Source organism: Carettochelys insculpta, chromosome 26 (genome assembly GCF_033958435.1).
Source record: "Carettochelys insculpta isolate YL-2023 chromosome 26, ASM3395843v1, whole genome shotgun sequence".
In the NCBI taxonomy this organism is placed as follows: domain Eukaryota; kingdom Metazoa; phylum Chordata; order Testudines; family Carettochelyidae; genus Carettochelys; species Carettochelys insculpta.
This window is the reverse complement of record NC_134162.1, coordinates 1,439,146-1,458,354: the sequence shown is the minus strand read 5'-3', so window position 1 is coordinate 1,458,354 and position 19,209 is coordinate 1,439,146. Positions and strand designations below refer to the sequence as shown.

Genomic DNA, 19,209 nt, shown 5'->3' with positions numbered 1-19,209 from the left:
CAGGCTGACGTATGAAATCACCTATACCCTGAGTATGTTGGCATGCTTTGGCTCACACAGCACTGATGTGGATGGAGTGGGTTGAAGGTGTGGTCCCTAAAGAACCCTGGGGGAAGGGGAAGGAGAAGGAATGGGACATAAATCTTTTATCTAGGTGTAAGGACCATTGGTAATTGGGATCAGATGGTCAGACATATCTGTTCCCAGTGATAGCCTCAACTTTCTACAGAGTCATGAGAAAAATCAACACACGGTCCTGACCCCTGCATAGCATGGCAGAAAGGAATATGGGTCATATGCAGGGCCCTACAAATTCATGGTCTATTATAGCCAATTTCATGGACATAGGATTTGAAAATTGGTAAATTTCACATCCTGACCCAAAAGGAGATTGCGAGGAGGTCACAGACCTGTTGTAGGGGGTCATAGGATTGCCACTTTCACTTCTGTGCTGCCTTTAGAGCTGGACTCTGAAGGTTGCAACCACAGGAGGGTCCAGGAGGTAGAAGTGGAGCTGGTCTCCCCTGCGCTGTTGGGAGCTCCCCAGCTAGGGGCTCCTAACTGCTCATCCTGACCAGCTTTGGAGGGTCAGTACTTGTGCGTGCTCTCAGCACAGCTGCAGAAAGTGCTTACCATCTGCCCCACACTCAGCTTCAGGAACCTCAAGCTGCTGTCCAGCCCCAGGTAGCGTCCTTCAGCTATGGCAGGCACCTCGAGGTGGATTTTGTCTGGTACCTCACTTCCGTTGCCAGAGCATTTTGTAGGGGAGGGACGAGTGCTGTCCTTCCCCTGCCTGGCAGGAGCTAGGAAGCCCCCTTTGATGGAGTGCTCTTAGGATCAAGGAGACGACATATTTTTTGTGGGGGAGGGTTTGTTTCATGGTCTGACATATTTTCACAGCTACGAAATTGGTTGGGACCCTAGTTATGCAAAACTCACTGTCCTTCAGCTCCTACTGTAAAACTGAACTTTGCCATGCCACAAAAGAAGTTGACAATGGTCAGGCTGCTGGTGTGCTGAGACCGCTGTCAGTATCTGATTCCTTCTACTCCCTCGTCTGTATTCATCTCTTGGCACTTGTCTGACATTTAGATTGAAGACTGTCTGGAGACATAGTTGTCTTTGCATGCTGCCCATCATAGTGGCCCTGCACCATGAAACCAAGGACCCTAATGCTACAGCAGTACAATAAGTTTGAGAGGTAGCCTTATTAGTCTGTTTCAGTAAAGCAACAAGGAGTCCTAGGGCACCTTAAGGACTACCAAATTAATAAATTTGTTGGCCTTAAGGTGCCAAAAGGCCTCTAGTTGGTTTTTTACAAATAAGTAAGAAGATGAAGCAATCTGTGAAGTGCAACCGGAGGAAGTGCCTGTTAGTGGTAGCTGAGAAGTGTAGAATCAGCTGTCTATACATCTCTCAACCAGCCTCATCTGTTGAGTGGTGCTGGGTTCTTTAAAACTGTGAGCAAGAAAGCTATCCATAACATTGATCAAAATGAGGTTGGTGACTAGAATCCAGGGGCCAGCAATCCGTGGCACAGGTGCCAAGAGCGGCAAGTGAGCTGATTTTTTCCTTGGCTTGCAAGATGGGAGCTCAGCCCTGTTGCTGCTGCTCCTCCATGCAGCCAGGAGCTTGCTCAAAGCCAGGCCACCTGTGGATTCTCAGAAGACCAGTTAAAAAGCTCTGCAGCATCATCCTTTATTAATGAAGCCATTGTAAGCAGGACTATTGGTGAATGTAAAAATTATCACCAGCACTTGGACTGCACATAGAGGTCAAAAGGTCATGTTTTGGCCCTTGGCCTCCAAAACGTTGCCAACCCCTGGACTTAGATGATCCATCCAGTGTTCTCTTCTGGCAGTGATATCTGACACGGTCCAAAAGAGCACCTTATGGAGCTGTGCAAGAATTACAAAAGTAGCTTTGTCCTAGTCCCAGTGTCAACAATATCACATGAATGAAATCCACCATCTGCTTCAGCTTGGAGTACTGCAGCCTGCTCCCTGTGCTATTTCTAGCCTCAGAATCAGGAGCAAGCCAAGCAGGGCTATGTCTGAAACATCTAGACTATCTAATGAGGCGTCTTTCCAAATCATGGTTGCCTTTTCCTTAATGCTAGTCCATTACCATTTGATCTTACGTGTGCTCCCAGCAATTCTCGGGCACGTTTATATTAGTTGTAGGGCAAAAGTAAAGTCACTATCTCTTCCTGCACATTTTTTTTTCCTGATAAGGTTTCTGTGCAGAAAGCTGAAGCAAACAAAGTAATGTAGTTCTGGGAATCGCTTGGATGCAGGACAGGCACATGATGCCATACAATCACAAAGGTGAATGATATTGGGTACAAGGTCACATCTCAGAAGAATGTTAAAGACGACACCATTTTTCCACTTTGGCAAGCTCAGAAATTCACTTCACGTTGGAAATTCTGACCTTGTATGCGTGCAAGCTTCCAAGATCCACAGTTTATATAATATATAATCATAACAGCGAGGTAGCTGTGTTAGTCTGTATTCTGACAAAACAAACCAACAGTCATAGCACTTTAAAGACTAACAAAATAATTTATTAAGTAATGAGCTTTTGTGGGACAGACCCACTTCTTCAAATCATCTCACCAGTCTCGTGTTGGTAAAGCTCTAGCTCTTAGTTGTGCAAGTGACAACTTAGAGCCACAGGTTGCCAACCCCTTCTGTACTTCTAATTCAGACAGGCAGCCCTCTCAACTTCCACAGGAGTCATTCCTTAAAGTCAAGAAATACCCTTATTTGATTAAACCTGAAAGTCCAGCCTTTAGGAGTCTCATGGTGCAATAGTCATGTTTTTAGTATGTCATTAGCTCTCCAGGCTGTGTACATTGGTCTTCCAGTCTTAGCCAATGCCATCTTTTGGCAAAAGTCTTCCATGCCTTACTGTGCAGGGGAAGATGGAGACAAAATTCCATGTACAATATACCTTGTTTTTGAATGTCCATATTTAAAAGATAAATAGCTTCCCAGTCTGTAGGTACTACTGTTACTACTACTTAACCCTTGCACTCTGTGTGGAGCATAGATCATCTACAAGTCTCCTCCATGTGACTGTCTCAGTAGATCTTCTCCACATTACCCGAGGACTTCCTCTTTGGCATTTTCCTTGTGGGCTCCATGTGAGAGCTTGATGGACTATGCTGGAGGATGGTTTTCTGAGTGTGTGGCCAAGCCAACCCCACTTTCTTTTCTTGATTTCATTGTCAGTTGGTTCTAGTCCTGCTCTTTTCCAAAGCTCCTCATATGTGATAGTCTTGGCATTTGATGTGAAGGATGTACCTTGGGCATCTGTTTATGAATTTGTGTAGCTTGTGATTTTGAAGACTTTTTAGTACGGCAAGTCTCGCATCCATACAAGAGCACATTCTTCACATTTGTGTTGAAGATCCACAGGTTCATCTTTGCAGATATTGTTTGTGAACTCCATATGGGGCAGAGAGTCTTGAATGCAGTTGTTGCTTTCTTGATCCTGACACCGATACCCTTATCTGTCCCTCCATCTATGCCCATAAAACTCCAAGTAGGCTGAGCTGGTCTGCATCTTCCAGGTCATTCCCTCCCAGTGTGGTGATGGTGATGTTGGACTGGTTGATCCTCATTGTCTTGGTCTTTCCCTTATTAACACTTAACCCAGTCACTGAGGCAGTTTGGTCCACTGTTGTGACCTTTTCTTTCATGCTTTCATGTTAATGTGAAAGGAGGGTGACATCAGCAAAATCCATGTCCTCTAGCTGTTTGAAAAGTGTCCACTGTGTGCCTCATTGATGGCCATCTGTTGTCCTGTTCATAATTCTGTTCTTGATCACAATGGATTGGAAAGATGACAATAGGCACCCTTGTCGTACTCCCGACAGTATGCTGAAGGATTCTGTCAAGACACCATTGTGAGCAACTTAGCATGTTGAGGGTTCATATCTTGAATGAACCCACAGGTAGATGGTTATGAAAATCCTATTGGAATCAATTTGTGGACCTTGGCATGAAGAATGGGGTTATTTTATCTCTGCTCTACCTTGAATTTTTCTTTCTTTGAGTAACAAGATCCAGCTGTCTCTGAAGACAAATGGAGCACTCAGAATAGAGCTGGAAATTGACATTAAAAGCTTTGAGTTTGTCATTAGGTAGAATGGGCCACATTCTGCAGTCAAGTATCGGAGGGGTAGCCGTGTTAGTCTGGATCTGTAACAGCAACGAAGGGTCCTGTGGCACCTTATAGACTAACAGAAAAGTTTTGAGCATGAGCTTTCGTGAGCACAGACTCACTTCATCAGACACACTTCATTCTGCAGTAAGAGTGTGTTGGTGTTTTCCTTGTGTATTACAGCGTTACTGAGGATAATTCCAATCTACTGGCCTGGCTGTGGTAGTTACGGTAACTAGAGGAGAGAGGGTCAGGAAGCAGGGTGTTTCCTTCTTCTGGTGATGGACAGATTTTTGTTCTGCTCCCAAGCTGTGAATAGGTTGAAGTATCCATTGTAACAGCTCTGTGGATCTTCTTACTGAAAGAAACTTTTCCAGTAAGCCTGGCAATTTTCCTACTGATCCATGGTGAAAACTGGCTGGTGATCAGACTTCCCGTGCCACTATAGAAGTTTGTCTTCTAAGACAGCTTCTGCAATGCAGTTTTTTGAACTACTCTGGGAATGCTTTCAAATACAACTCAACCCCATCTCCATGTGACTTTGTATACGACACTGCTAAGCAAAGTGTGTGTGCATTACTGTGCTCTGTGTAATTGAAGTTGACACTGACTTTTAGATTCTTCTTAAACGTTGAGTTTAAGGCTACTCTATGTTTAAGAATATAACTCTTCTGCACAGGGACCCTCCATGGACTTTGTGTTGCAAGATGCTGAAACTAAGCCTCTGTTCTCAAAAGATAGAAGTTCGTTCATTGAAGAGTCTTGTTGGTTAAACAGCTTTTCTTCAGTGTGTCTTTGTGGTAGACTAATCACTCCTATAAATTTGGTATGTGGTGGTGGTGCTGGATTTTCGCAAGGCAATGTGGATGCAATAATATATCTTTTATGGGGCCAATTCCTGTTGATGAGACAAGCTGTCATGCTCGCACAGAGCTGGAGAAAAGTTCTGTGTAACTTTGACAGCTTGTCTCTCTCACCATCAGAAGTTGGCCTAGAAAAAAGGTATTATCGACTTTGTCCTTTAAAGTTTATCAAATGGGCAGTAACTGGAGAAGCTCTGAAATAAGTAACATCTCCTGTCTTTGAGACAATGGTATTTATTACTGAGGTTTGAAGTTCATTTGTACAGTCCCTTTCTCAAAAGCTCACCACAGTCACCTAGCAATCCGGAATTGGCCTCTTTTCCAAAGCCAAGTCACCTAAATAGCAGGAAATTAAAATCTTGCTGCTATGGAAGTTTTACCCCTATATGCCTACATTCCTTTTCTTCTTTCTTTCTAGGATGATGAGGTTGATGGGAACGAGGAAGTGAAGGAGTCTCGGGTGAGTGAGAATCCAATAATGTACATTGCCTTGATGACTACCTTACTGTTACCTAAATTTTGATGACAGCAGAACTCCTGTGAATTCACTTGTATTTGTTAGTAAAAGTGTGTCTGTGTGAACAGCACACTGCCTCTAAGCCTGGTTGTCACTCCAGTTGTGTGGTGCAGATTGCTTGTTGATCTTTCCTTGGGAACATACACCTTGAGCCTGCTGTTCTCTGGGGTCTCTGGCTGACTCTGAAGAAAACCTGAATGGCTGTAATAGAGGTTGAGATGAAGAAGCTGGGTTAGGGGTTTAATAGGTTGTATCAAAAGTCTGACTGTAGTGTTTGGGGAGCGTGTGTATTATAGGTCACAAGTTAAACAGAGCTCTTAACTCAAGGTGGCTCACTGGAGTAAGAGCTTCATTCTAATTCAGAAAACAAGGATATTTATATTTTCCATGCCTGCACGCTTGTCTTGTTCTGGGTTTCGTGCTCCTATTCTTCCGTCTCGTACAACAACTGGAACTGTCTCTCTATTCTCCAAATCCATCCTCTTCATCAAATCCTTCTTCCTTTGTTTCATCAGTAATTGCCAAGTCCTCCTTTGCTGGAATAGTCTAATATCTTTCCTTGTTTTTGGTCTTATCTGGCTTGGGCTGGGGCATGTTTGAGGGTAGGAACACCTCGTAGTCTGTTGAACAGTGGTTGTTTCAAAGCCGTGAGTGCATCATTTGTTAGACCAGGAATAAAATAAGTTGTTCGAGGCTCCATAAGTGCCTATCACTATAGGTTGACATCAGGTGCCAGCGTGGTCTTAAGATTTTGTTTAAAATAACCTAATTTAATTCAGTCCAGCAGCTTTTTCACATATTTTGCTACCCAGATCATTTTCCAGCATGATAATTGGTGGGACTGTGTTTTAATCAATTGTTGAGGGATCCATAGTCCATAGTGTAGTATTACAGAGGAAGTCGTCTTTGTCGTGGATGCTTGTCATTTCCATAAGAATGCTCCTGCACTCACTCAGCCTGGTGTAATTGAATCTGATGGGCACTGAGACTGATCTGCAAAGCGCGGGGTGACTGCACAGTATGTACTTATCTTACAATGGCAAAAAGTTGCTTGTGCCAGCCTTCCCTTGTAGCACATGAAAAATGTGGAATTCAGGGTGGTCTTCCCAGGTGCTGTATTGTAGACGAGCAGCACCGCAAACCCCAACCTGCCACCAGCTGCATGAAGATTGCCAAACTTTAGCAGTTAGAGCTGAAATTTTCATGGCTGTTGTAGCCATTTTAGAGGGCAGCATAAGACATAAATGCATTGTTCTATATTAAAAATTACAACTCACTCTTGAAACTGAGCTGGCTGTTGGTCTTTATGTTAGGGATGTGTTTTGCTGTGCCTGTAAAAAGCCTCACTAGAGACTGGTTGGAGTTTAGCATCTGAAGTCTCTCCAAAGTCTGCCCACAATGAGCCTGCTTCAGCTGTCACAGCTGCATGTGACCAAACTGCTCAGAACTATCCCCACAGAGCAACAGCGTATGCATGAGCTCAGGGTGGTGGGAACTAAGCTTGTCTTTCTACATAGTTTTGCTCTGGGCTGGGTTGGCTGGGTGTCCAGGCACCAGAACTGACAGCAGGCAGCTGAACCAGGGGAAGGAAAAGGAGTGGATTGAGACAAGGAGTTGAGTGAAAATAAGACTTGAGTGGGGATGAGGGTGGTAGAGGATGAGACTGGGAGAGGGAGCTGTTTGGCTGGGGAGTGAATGGGAAATATCTAACGAGGTGCTGAGTACAGAGGGAAGCCTGGGTGGCGCGGAGAGGCAGATTGTAGGAAGACTGGAATGAGAAGCCTGAGGTGTGGAAGCTTGGACTGGGTAGGCAAGGGACATGGGACTGGAATGAGGAGCTGGGGCGGGGAAGATGTTGGACCTGGACAGGGGAGGGCACAAGGCAGACGGGGTCAAGATTGAGGAAGAGAGAAGTGTCTGTGTCCAATAAATGACGCTCGTCCAACCCTGGGATGGAATCCAATATTCCTGGGTCCCACCCATTCCTCTGCTGTTAGTACATATCTGTGAAACATCCCATCCTCTTCTAGCACTGATCCATTGAGGGATGGCAACCTATTACTGCTAACAGTTACTCGCTTAGCTTAATTGGCAGAGTTCTGTGTAGTGGATCCAGTGTTCCCAAGTGGAATTTCTGTTTGCTTTTAAAAAATATTTTCCTTATGAAAATCAGTCACTCTCAATCTAGGGGATTGGCATTAATGTTGTTTTAACCATAACCCCTTTGCACATGCGCATTGAGACAGTTACGTTATCATATTTTTTCCAGAGGATCTGTCTTTTTCTTTACCTTGTCCATCCAGTCCCAGTTCAGTTTCTTAAGGATGATGCATTGACTGACAAGTTTTCAGAAATACGTTTTTGTACTGAGAGAAATACTTACCATGGTCATGAAAAATACAGAGTATGGTTCTGGGCTGCTGATGGGAGAGAGAAGTCCCTACTACTGGGTGTGCATCAGAAAAGTGGAAAATCAGCAGATGTTTGGACTTGGATGATTTGGATGCAAAATTTTAGATGAGGGGTTTGTTTGGGAAGAAAAGCGCAATTTAAAATATCCAGTTATATATAATAAAAGTAGAAGAAAGGATGTGACTCAGAGAAATTATTTTCCTGCAGTTCTTTTCAGTGGAATTCTGTGTGGCACAAAAAGTGTACCTCACCTAGACCATCCAAAGCTGGTCCAATGGGCATTTAAGCTTTTTTTTTTTCTTTTAATAAAAAAGAGAGGTCTGTGCCAAGTACTTCTCTCAGCACAGGAACATGCCTATAAACTTATCTGACAACACAGCATTTCTTTACACCTGTCCTGTGTGCAAATACACCTTTCTGAATGCAAAAACTTAAGTAAACTAATAAACTTCTGAAACAGTGAAGAAAAGGCCTTTTTACCTGAATGCTTCAAAACGGCCATGTTCATGGCGTAAACTTTTCCACCAAAGTGAGTCATGTGGCTATGAGTTCAGCGTGCTTCTGTTTGTATGGAATGTTATCTTGTGATACTTACTAAGTTTCCCAAGTGTTTGAAATTGCTGCTACCGCCATCCAGCCAAACTCTGTTCCATAACGTTTACCTTTTTGAGTGTCTTGTGTCTTTAACACAATGTCGTCAGACAAGGCTGTAGGAATTTGTGCTCTGACTCATTTTTATTTAAAAGTATCCAGGAAATTCAGCCCTGCTATAGGATAAACTGGAAATTCAAAGTGAAACCTGATGCATCTGAGAATCTTTTCATTGAACTGCAGCTGCCATATGGCAATGTTGCAGCAGTGGCAGAACTTTAGCTTTATCGCAATGAGCGGGGGCCGGGGGGTAGAGGTGTCCTTAATCAAACTTGCTGCTTTAAAAATAGATATACATCTTTAAATCTAACTTGGTCAGTGGTTCCCAAACTTCATTGCCCCACATTTCCCTACTGACCACAAAAATTACTACATGACCCCAGAATGGGAGGACTGAAGTCCAATGGCTTCAGTCCTAGTCAAGGGCCCTCTAACCTAGCCCTGCTGCCTGGAGCTAAAGCCCTTGGCTGCTCTGGGCTGGGTTAGTATAACTTCAGCTTTGGTTCCCATGCAAGCAGCTCTAAGCCTGCCCAGGCAAACCCCTTAAAACTGAGGTTCAGGCCACTTTCGGGTCCTGACCCCACAGTTTGAGAATCTCTGACATAGTTGGAAACTTATATTTCAGTGCCCATGACTCTGGCTCTGTTACACAGGTAATATCTTTACTGGTATCCTTGCCAGTGCATTTATGGCATTTAAAAAAAAAAAAGACGGTGCTGGTACTCACGCCCTAGCTGGGGGCACGGGGAATCTCTCAGTGGAGCACACACCCTCCACCTGCAGCCCCAGTCATGGGAACCCTGGCCAGAGGCTGGGGGAACTCTGCAGCCAGGGTGAGCAGCCCCAGCAGCACAAACCTTGTCTTGGGGAGGGGGAACCCCACAGCTAGCCAGATGGAGCATGGAGCCCACCGGCAGCCCCAGCAGCAGGAACCCTGCGTCTGGGAACACTGGCAGCCCCAGCAGCAGGATGATCAAACCAGCACAAAGAAAAGCACTGATCCTTGCACCTTTCAAACCATGATATCCCTTCCCCCACTTGAAAAAAGGAACTGGTTGTGCTGCACAGGGAGTTCCTAGGCTGTCCTTTTAGGTGAGGGGAGAGTCCGCCTACATCTTGAGTTCTCCTCTTCCTGGGATCTGATTGCCTAATATGGTAAGGTATGTCCTAAGCACAGGCTGTTCTTTGCCCTGATGCAAGGGAAGTTGATTAACAAGAGATTGCTATAGGTGCAACTTTTACTGACTGACACAGAAGGAGAGGCTGCTTATCTGAATAGTGCAAAATGTTCATACGGACATGACCTCTTCTAAAGACCCATTTGAGGAACAGCTTCTCTTGAAGAAATTGTAAAGTGAGGTGAGGGGCAAGGGGGATATTCACTACGTTGTATTCTTTTCTAGCACAGACGCAATAGGACAAGGGCGGGAAGCCATGCTGGCCCATGGCCAGGGCAGTGGGGAGGAACTGTTACTTCAGATGAGTACAGTAAAATAAAGCACTTACTCATGCACTGAATAAGGATAAGTCTCAAAACCTCAGCCCTGTTACAAGCAAATGCTGCAGCTGATTGTAGGAGTGTCAAGGAGAGCAGTTCTGCAATCTAAATGAGATCAGTTACCAACATACAACTGAGTAAAAGTTGAGGCTAAAAATGGTGGTAAACCAGCCTTTAACCTTGGGGCCTATAACATGTTTAAAACTAGTTGCATTGTGGTTTTTAGTACACTGACTGTCTTGGTGGGATGCTACAGAAATAAATATGTATTACACAAATACTTACTTATCTGCACAGGTTCTGTCTTATATGTTTTGTCCAGCCATATGACCCTCTGTCACTTCTTAAAACATCACTGTTTTGCAAAGGAAATCTGGCTTCCTATTTATGGGCTCACTATGGTACAGCATTAGTCATTGGCCTGTATGCTACAGTGAAAACGAGGTGGCCACTGGCTAATTCTTTGTTTACAGTACCAGGCGTTTGGGGACATAATGTTTCTGTGAAAGCTGAATAACCCACACCCACAAAGGTGCCACCTTCTTACGTACCTGTTGGCTATCCATTACCGTGTGGTGGTTCTCTAAAAATACCGCTATCTGTCATGCGGAAGCCTGTCGTGAACCCAGGTCATTGTGTTCCTGTTATCTGTGGGGAGTATGTTGGTACCACAATGCTTCCTAGTGAGGTGTTCTGGTACCACTCTTTTGGAATACGTTTACGACTTCCGCGTCTACATCTGAAGTAATGCGTTTCTGTAATACTCAGCCTTGTTCCTGCTAGAATATGTGAGCAGCGCCTGACTTCTGCTCACAGCTCAACTTTGTCTTCTATTAGCAGTGTCTTGGCCACTTTTGCCTAGACCACAAAACTCACCCCAGGGCACGCATGTAATGCGTGGGTTTGTTTAAGGCTGTCTACTTACTACTGGTGGCCTAGGTTTACTTGGTCCTGCTTTGGTGCGGGAGGCTGGACTAGATGCCCTCTTAAGTTCCCTTGTAGCTTTGTTTCCATGGCATAAAGAGTTAAAATTGTTAGACGCTGGTTTAATGATAAAACGAAGCAGCAGAAATGTAGCACTTTAAAGACTAACAATGATTTATTCTGTGACGAGCTTTCATGGGATGGACCCATTTCATCAGCTGTTGGAGTACAGACTAACATGGCTACCTGTCTGGTTTAATGATAGTAATGCCTCATTGCTTGTTATGAGTTAATATTGTTATGAAACTTCCATTCATATACTTGGGGGAGGGAGGCAATTAATATTTAGGTCTCCCTCATCAATGCTCCTTAAGTTTTTAAAAAGTGAAGGTTATAAGCTGTTGGTCTGCCTCAATATATGGCTCAAAATTCAGAAAATGTGGAGTCATGGGAACAGGAAGGCATTGTCTTCATTACTATTTACTTCCCTTTATGATGATTTATGCTAGCATTGTTACACAAAAGGTAACGTGTGGGAAGAAGTGAAATCAGCATAGGTTCTGATCCTGCTGTCCCCATACAGCATTCCTTTACTCCACTGGGGCAAAACGGCTTTCCCTAGTGTGTACTTCTCTTCTGGTGATCTGGAGAATCTTTGTATGTGGCACAGGCTCTCTAGGACAGGTGACATTTAAGGAGGTGGCAAAATAAGCTTGGGTTCATTTCAGTGTGCCGGTTTTTGTACTTGTGCCCTCAGAAATAGGTGGGAAACCCATAATAAAATGGAATTTTGTTGACCTGGCTATAAATGTTTCTAGTGACCATTAAAAAGGCAAGGTGAGTGAGCTTAATATCTTGTCTTTGTAATATCCCAACATCAACATAGCAACAGCTCCACTACATACTGAAAAGGCAGGCATATTTAAAGTACTTCATCTTGGTTCCATCCTCTAAATCTCCCCAGTCATTTCCATACACAAATGAATAGGAAAGGTCATGGATGGCTGGGTTGGGTGGGAGGTGCATGGAATCTGGTGCATCCGGAGATGAATAAAATAAAGCTTATTTAGGAATATTAATAGCCCTGGGAGGCTTTCATATGTCTTTTTACATACTGAGCTCTCATGTTCTGGAAAGTCCCCTTTGATTTCAAAGTGTTGTATTTGCATCTGGTTATCATTATGGTACTTTGGTTTTAGGTACACTTCCTCAGAATGGCCCTTCAGCAATTTTCTGTAAACTTTTTTGTTCCTTTTTGATTTACTGGATTTGTTACTACTTCATGAGTGTTACACCATGGAAGAGGGAAACTCGACTAACATTTCCTATACACTGGAAAAATGCTGTATATCCAGGAGCAACCGTAGGCTTGGAATTCTGAGTCACTTGCATGAGCACTGTTCTGAATGGGAGTCGTACGTGGACAATGTAAAGCAGCAGTGCTATTTTTGTGAGTATTTGTTTGGATTTTAAAGTTGCTGCTTCATTTTCTTCTCAGTAAATTGCAGCACTGACTCTGTTGCATAAACCTTAATATGGAAAGACAGATTAAATACTGTTTCACATAGATTGTTTAAAAGGATGGGGTTCTTTTTTTTAATCTCAGCCAACTCCTAATGAGTCAGTAGTCAGGCCCCAGTATCAGATGAGGTCCAAGATTTTAGCTATTCTGGAAATCAAACTAGTGAACTCTTCTTCCTGAAATTAAAGCCACTGTGCGTGTGTGTGATGTTCTGAGTACTCTATGGCTACGTCTACACGTGAAGCCAACATCGAATAGGCTATTTCGATGAATAACGTCTACACGTCCTCCAGGGCCGGCAACGTCGATGTTCAACTTCGACGTTGCTCAGCCCAACATCGAAATAGGCGCAGCGAGGGAACGTCTACACGTCAAAGTAGCACACATCGAAATAGGGATGCCAGGCACAGCTGCAGACAGGGTCAATGGGCGGACTAGCGCTTCCGGGGCAACAGCTAGCCGCTCCCTTAAAGGGCCCCTCCCACATACACTCAGCCTGCACAGCACGCGGTCTGAGGAGCCATAGGCACACAGACCCCGGGCGCCGCAGTCATGGACCCCCAGCAGCAGCAGCAGCAGCTAGAGGTCCACCCAGCCCTCCCGGCAGGAGCAGGGCTTGCCCTGGCCCATGCCATGTGGGAGGCAGCTGAGTACCTTCTTGCCCCAGGGGAGGAGATGCCCCCAGGGCAGCAGGGCTCAACCCCTACCCCTGCAGCACCCGGCTCCACCCCCCACCTCACACGCCGGCGGCTGTGGAGCTACCTCACCAGCACCGACTGGTGGGAGCGGCTGGTGCTTGGGGAGTGGGATGACGACCACTGGCTCAGGAACTTCAGGATGAGCCGGCAGACATTCCTGGAGCTGTGCCAGTGGCTCGCCCCCGCACTCAGGCACCGGGACACTGCCATGCGGCGTGCCCTCCCTGTGGAGAAACGGGTCGGCATCGCTGTCTGGAAGCTGGCCACTCCGGACAGCTACCGATCCGTGGGGCAGCAGTTTGGTGTCGGAAAGGCCACCGTCGGGGCTGTCTTCATGGAGGTAAGAGAACCCACAGGGGCAGGGCAGGGCAGGCCAGGGGGGCCAGGGCAGGGCAGGGCCACGCACACCCTGCTCTCACCCCTCATTGGGGCTGTCCCATGTGCTTTCTCTGCAGGTCGTGCGTGCCATCAACGCCATGCTCCTGCACAGGCTCGTGAGGCTGGGGGACCCACATGCCACTATCGCCGCCTTTGCCACCCTGGGCTTCCCCAACTTCTTCGGGGCTCTGGATGGGACTCACATCCCCATCCGCGCCCCGCATCACAGTGGAGGACGATACCTCAATCGGAAGGGCTACAATTCTGTCGTCCTGCAGGCCTTGGTGGACAGCCGGGGACGTTTCCAGGACATTTACGTGGGCTGGCCTGGCAGCACCCACGACGCCCGGGTTTTTCGGAACTTGGGCCTGTGCCGCCGGCTGGAGGCGGGGACCTACATCCCCCAGCGGGAGATCCCTGGGGGGGACACCACCATGCCCTTCTGCGTCATCGCAGATGCGGCCTACCCCCTCCGGCCGTGGCTCATGCACCCCTACATGGGCCATCTCTCCGCTAGCCAGGAGCGCTTCAACGAGCACCTGAACCGTGCGCGCCAGGTGGTGGAGCGCTCATTTGGCCGCCTCAAGGGACGCTGGCGATGTCTCCTGACCCACCTGGATGCGGGCCCCAACAACATCCCCCAGATTGTGGGTGCCTGCTGCACCCTGCACAACCTCGTGGAGAGCAAGGGGGAGACCTTTCTGTAGGGCTGGGCCCTGGAGGCCGGCAGGGCACACGTGCAGCCACCTGCTGCCCTCAGTCGGCAGGTGGACCCAGAGGGGACCCGGGTCTGGGAGGCCCTGCGGGCCCACTTCGACCAACAGGCCGCGGGGTGAACTCTGCCCAGGCCCCCTACTGCCCACCCCTTCCTCCCCCACACCCCTGCCCCAACGCCCACACCATGGAGCACCCCCCCGCCCCCCCCCCCCCCCCCCCCCGCAACTTGTCCTGGACAAATGACAGCACGCACTTGTGGGTGAATGTAAACTTTTTTTTCGTCTTTACGAAACTTTTTTTTTTTGTAAATAAATAAATATGTGAAACACAAACCAAAAAGGAGGGACAAATGTTCAACCAAAGCAAGATGTGCACAAATAAAACAATACAACAACAAAACAAAGAAGTGTGCGCCATCAACAAAAAAGAAAAGCAGGGAGGAGAACGGGGAGAACTATTTACATGGGGGGGACGGGGCAAACGGGGGCACCAAAAACAAACAGGCAAACTATATACAACAAGGGGGGGGCCACATCCCGGGCCCCTCGCCCCTAGAGCCCAGCACTGGGCGTGCCCGGCCGGGAGCCCCGCCGTGCCTGCAGTCTGGTCTGCGGCTGGGTGGGAGCAGGCTGCACAGGAAGGTATCGGCGCCGGCGAGTCTCAGGTGGCTCCAGGGGTCCCTCGGCGCTGTGGACCTCGCGGGTGGGTGGTGGGGCGACGGCGGACGGCCCGGCGACGGCTGGAGCAGCTGGTGGTGGGGCTGCAGGAGCGGGCAGGGCAGGCGATGGCTCGGCCGGCGCGGCATGGGGGGCCAGGTAATCAACCAGCCGGTTAAATGTCTGCATATAGGCCCCCCCATGCCTCCTGGCGCTAGGCCAGCGCCCGCTCCTGCAGCTGGAGGTGCTGCTCCGAGACCTCCAGCTGCCGGCAGAGGATGGCCAGCAGCTGGGGGTCCGTCGCTGCCGCCGGTAGTAGGCGCGGGGTCCGCCGTCTTGCCCTCCGCGGGGCCGGTCGTTCCTCGGCCGAGGGGCTGCCCTGGAGCGAGGGTCCCGGAGGGCTCTCCGGGACAACCGAGGCCTCGCCGGCGCTCTCTTCCGGTCCTTCAGATGGTGCAGGTGCAGGACACAGGAGAGGAGTGGGGAAAGAAGAATGGAAACAGGCGTTAGTGTGGGCCCCGAGCCATGGCCTTTGTCCCCCCGCCCTGTGCTGCAGGTTCCCCATCCCCGTCCCCGGGAGATGCTGCTGTGACGGATGGGGTTCAGGGGTCCCCCTGCCCTGCACCCCGTCCCCTGGTGGGAGCGACTCTCACTTCACCCCGCAGGGTCTGAGAGCAGGAGAGCTTTCTTAGGCCACAGATGGCCAGTTTCTGGCAGGAGTGACAGCACCAGCTGTCGGAAGAGACAGTCCTTCCAACCCGTCGTGGGGAGAAGACCCCAAGGGGGGCCCCTCTGGGATGCAGCTTTCCCCCTCCTCTGGCTGGCTGCCTACCAGCTCTCCCTTCCCCTAGCCTCTACCTGTGGCCCCCGCCCTCGCCCCCCAATTCCAAGCCAGCTCGGCTCCTCCCTCCTGTTTGTTCAGGGCAGAGGTGTCACCTGCCAGCTGTAGCGCCAGGATCCTCCTTTGGCCCTGGGAGCTCCTCGGCTCTTGTGGCTCATATGTAGCCTGAGTCTCCCTTTGGCACTCCCCCCACTCCATCACATGCTGCTGCTGCGGGGTGTCCCACCCCTTCCGCCCGGGGGCCCCTCGAGGTTCCGCTCCCCCCTGGCCCGGGGATGGGGCATGGCACTGTCATGCAGGGTGGGGGGGGGCAGGGGCTGACGGCTGCAGTGCTGTGAGGGCCATGGCCCTGGTGTCCTTGGGGCCATGGCCATGTGAGCGTGTGGGGGGCCCTGGACACATCTCTGTTACCCCCGCCCCTCAAGCCCAGGGGTGTCCACCAGAGAGGGGTACCTACCTGTGGGTCCGCTCCCACGGTCCGGAGATCCCCGGGGGTCGGAGGCCCTGCTGCTGCTGCTCCGGGATGGCAGGAGGAGGATCTGCAGGCTGCATTCTGCGGAGGAGGAGCCCCCCTCCTTCTCCTCCTCCTGCCGCAATGTCCCGGGGATGGCCTCCGGGGGGGGGCCCCCGGGGTGCGGGGCTTGCCTCCGGGTCGGACTCCGGCTGCAGGGCCTGCTGGGGCTCGTCAGTCGAGGTGTCAAGGGTGGCCGGAGGGGAGGAGGTGTGCCGGGAGCCCAGGATGTCCCTGAGCTCCCTGTAAAAGGGGCAAGTGACGGGGGCGGCCCCAGATCGGCTGGCCGCATCCCGGGCCCGGGCATAACCCTGCCGCAGCTCCTTCACCTTACTCCGGACATGGTCCGGAGTGCGGGCAGGGTGACCCTGGGCGGGCAGGGTGACCCTGGGCGGGCAGGGTGACCCTGGGCAGCCAGGCCCTCGGCCAGCCGAGCGAACGCATCCGCGTTCCGCCTCTTGCTCCCCATTACCTGGAGCACCTCCTCCTCGCTCCAGAGCCCCAGCAGGTCCTGCAGCTCGGCCTCCGTCCAGGAGGGGCCCCGCTGCCGCTTCCCAGACTGGCAGGTCTTCTGGCTGGGCTGGCTGCCCTGGCTCCCCTTGGGGGGCGGGGTCCCCTGGGGGCGCTGGGGGGGCTGCCGGGCAGCCATCGCCGCTGTGTGGTGGGCTGAGGGCTGTGCAGGCTCGCCGCATGTGCAGGCTGCAGCCTGCACGTTGCCTCAGCTTCCTGCAGAGTCAGGGCGGGGGAGGGGACCTTTAAGGGGACGCTCCACGCGGCCACCAGTGAGCTGAGGGGCTGGAGAGAGCGTCTCTCGACCCCCCAGCTGATGGCCGCCATGGAGGACCCGGCAATTTCGACGTTGCGGGACGCGGATCGTCTACACTGTCCCTACTTCGACGTTGAACGTCGAAGTAGGGCGCTATTCCTATCTCCTCATGGGGTTAGCGACTTCGACGTCTCGCCGCCTAACGTCGAAGTTAACTTTGAAATAGCGCCCGACGCGTGTAGCCGCGACGGGCGCTATTTCGAAGTTAGTGCCGCTACTTCGAAGTAGCGTGCACGTGTAGACACAGCTTATCTGTGCTGCTTAGCTTGATCTCCAAAATTGAGAATTGAATTAGAACTGCAGTCTTTAGCACCACCTATTTTAGGCAGAATAGACATTTCCATTCCATTCATCCTATTAGAAGAGGATTCTTTCCCAGTAGGTAGCTTTAGAATGTTCTTGCAGGCACCCAGGAAGTTGTATTTTTGCTGTAACTTCCTGTTGAGTCTTTTCAGGTGCTTGTGAATCTATCACTAGAATTCTCCCTCCAACCACCTTCTGACTCATTATACTAAAGCTGGGGTGATTCCTAGAATGGGAGAACAAATTTCCCCTTTTCTAGTTGCTGTGTTCTGATGTGTGTTGTGCTTGAATAAGGACCAGTGTGTGAACATCATCTCTTCTTACGACAGCAGTCAAAGTAGCCTGATCACATTAAAAGAGAAATGGGTTAATTTTTACAGGTGCTATGGATTGTCACTTCCCGTAGCTCATGTGGCTTTTTTATTGCTCTTTGCTGCAGTCTTTTTTCTGTATTTCTTACACGTGTGTGCGCACGTGCACTACACCACTCTGTCCAGAACCCTTGAACTTCCCATGTGGAACAAGGGGCTAAGATAATTGCACATTAAGATGAGTTTTAGTGCTGATTGAGGTGTCTCCCACCCTTTGTGTGAGCATTGAATGATGGGTGTGTGTAGGATGGGGAAAGGTACAACTTAGGGCACGTGAGTTAGTGAGTGAGAGAAATGGCTACAACTTTGGCAGAGTGGGGAAAAATGGATATTTTCCTTCCTGGACTGCAAATCTTCAAGATGTATGATAAAGTCAGACCATAGGAACACCAGTGGGTAAACTGTAGCTGAAAGATTAATCACTTGTACAGTTTGTATTCCATTTATGGCAAACTGCTGTAGTGCCTTTCCGTGTTTACAAATGCGGAGTGCCAGCCCAAGAACATTTTGTTAGTCTGTTCAGCTCTCTATTTCTGGACATAACCTTGTTTGGGTCTAAATAAACTTTGCAAGACAGTAGGTGTATTTACCTTACCTGTTGGATTGCAATGTTTAATTTTGGGCAGGTGTCGCTTTTGCACCGATTTTAAATGTACTTTTTCCCCCATATAGTAGAAACAAAACTAAGCTGTTCTTCGAGGGTTCCAGGGAGCTCCATCTTTAGGTGCATTGGCGCCGCAGCGCCCACGGGCCAAAGACTGGTGTGTGGCAGTGTTGTGTGTCATTGGCCTACCCACCCTCGGCTGCCTGCGTGCGCAGACAACAGGCATGACACCTGTGACACTGACAGCACAGGTGTGGGCAGTCATTCCTTAGGTTCTTCTCTGGTCACCGCCGGCTTTAGTCACGAGTAACTGTTCCTCCCTCAGTCAGCTGGGGAAAAAAGGAAAAAAAAAAAAAAAAAAAAAGTAAGTAAGAGAAAAGAAACCAAAGGCAAAACAACAATTTTACACAAAAGATGAGGGAAAGCCGCGGAGGTGGTCGTCCCCCGACAGCTCCACTCCAGAGCACAGCTAGTCTAGTCATTTTCACTCGTGCACCAGGTTTTAAGAAGTGCTCAGTTTTGTGGTCTTCCCAGTTCAATTTCTGACATCCACTCTCTCTGCATACGGTGTCGGGGTCAAGACCGCAACGCAAAAAGCTGCCCACGGTGTAGAAAACTGACTGAAGGGTCCAGGAGAGTGAGGCAGCAACAGGCCTGGATCTGGCAGATGGAGCAGGCTCACACACCAATGGACCACAGTGACTCTTCCCCTCAGACATCGCACGCAGTGGGGTTGAGATCTCTGAC

The 19,209-nt window shown here is 49.3% G+C and overlaps 1 protein-coding gene across 4 annotated transcripts in view; it reads left to right on the top strand.

Annotated features, from left to right (window-relative positions):
• PPP1R12B (protein phosphatase 1 regulatory subunit 12B) overlaps positions 1-19,209 on the top strand; it is a 188,092-nt gene that overhangs the window by 114,158 nt on the left and 54,725 nt on the right. For all 4 annotated transcript variants that reach the window (XM_074977280.1, XM_074977284.1, XM_074977283.1 and 1 more), the window contains one exon: positions 5,452-5,493. In XM_074977280.1, the coding sequence (XP_074833381.1) occupies positions 5,452-5,493 (42 nt within the window). The remainder of the gene's footprint in view (positions 1-5,451; positions 5,494-19,209) is intronic.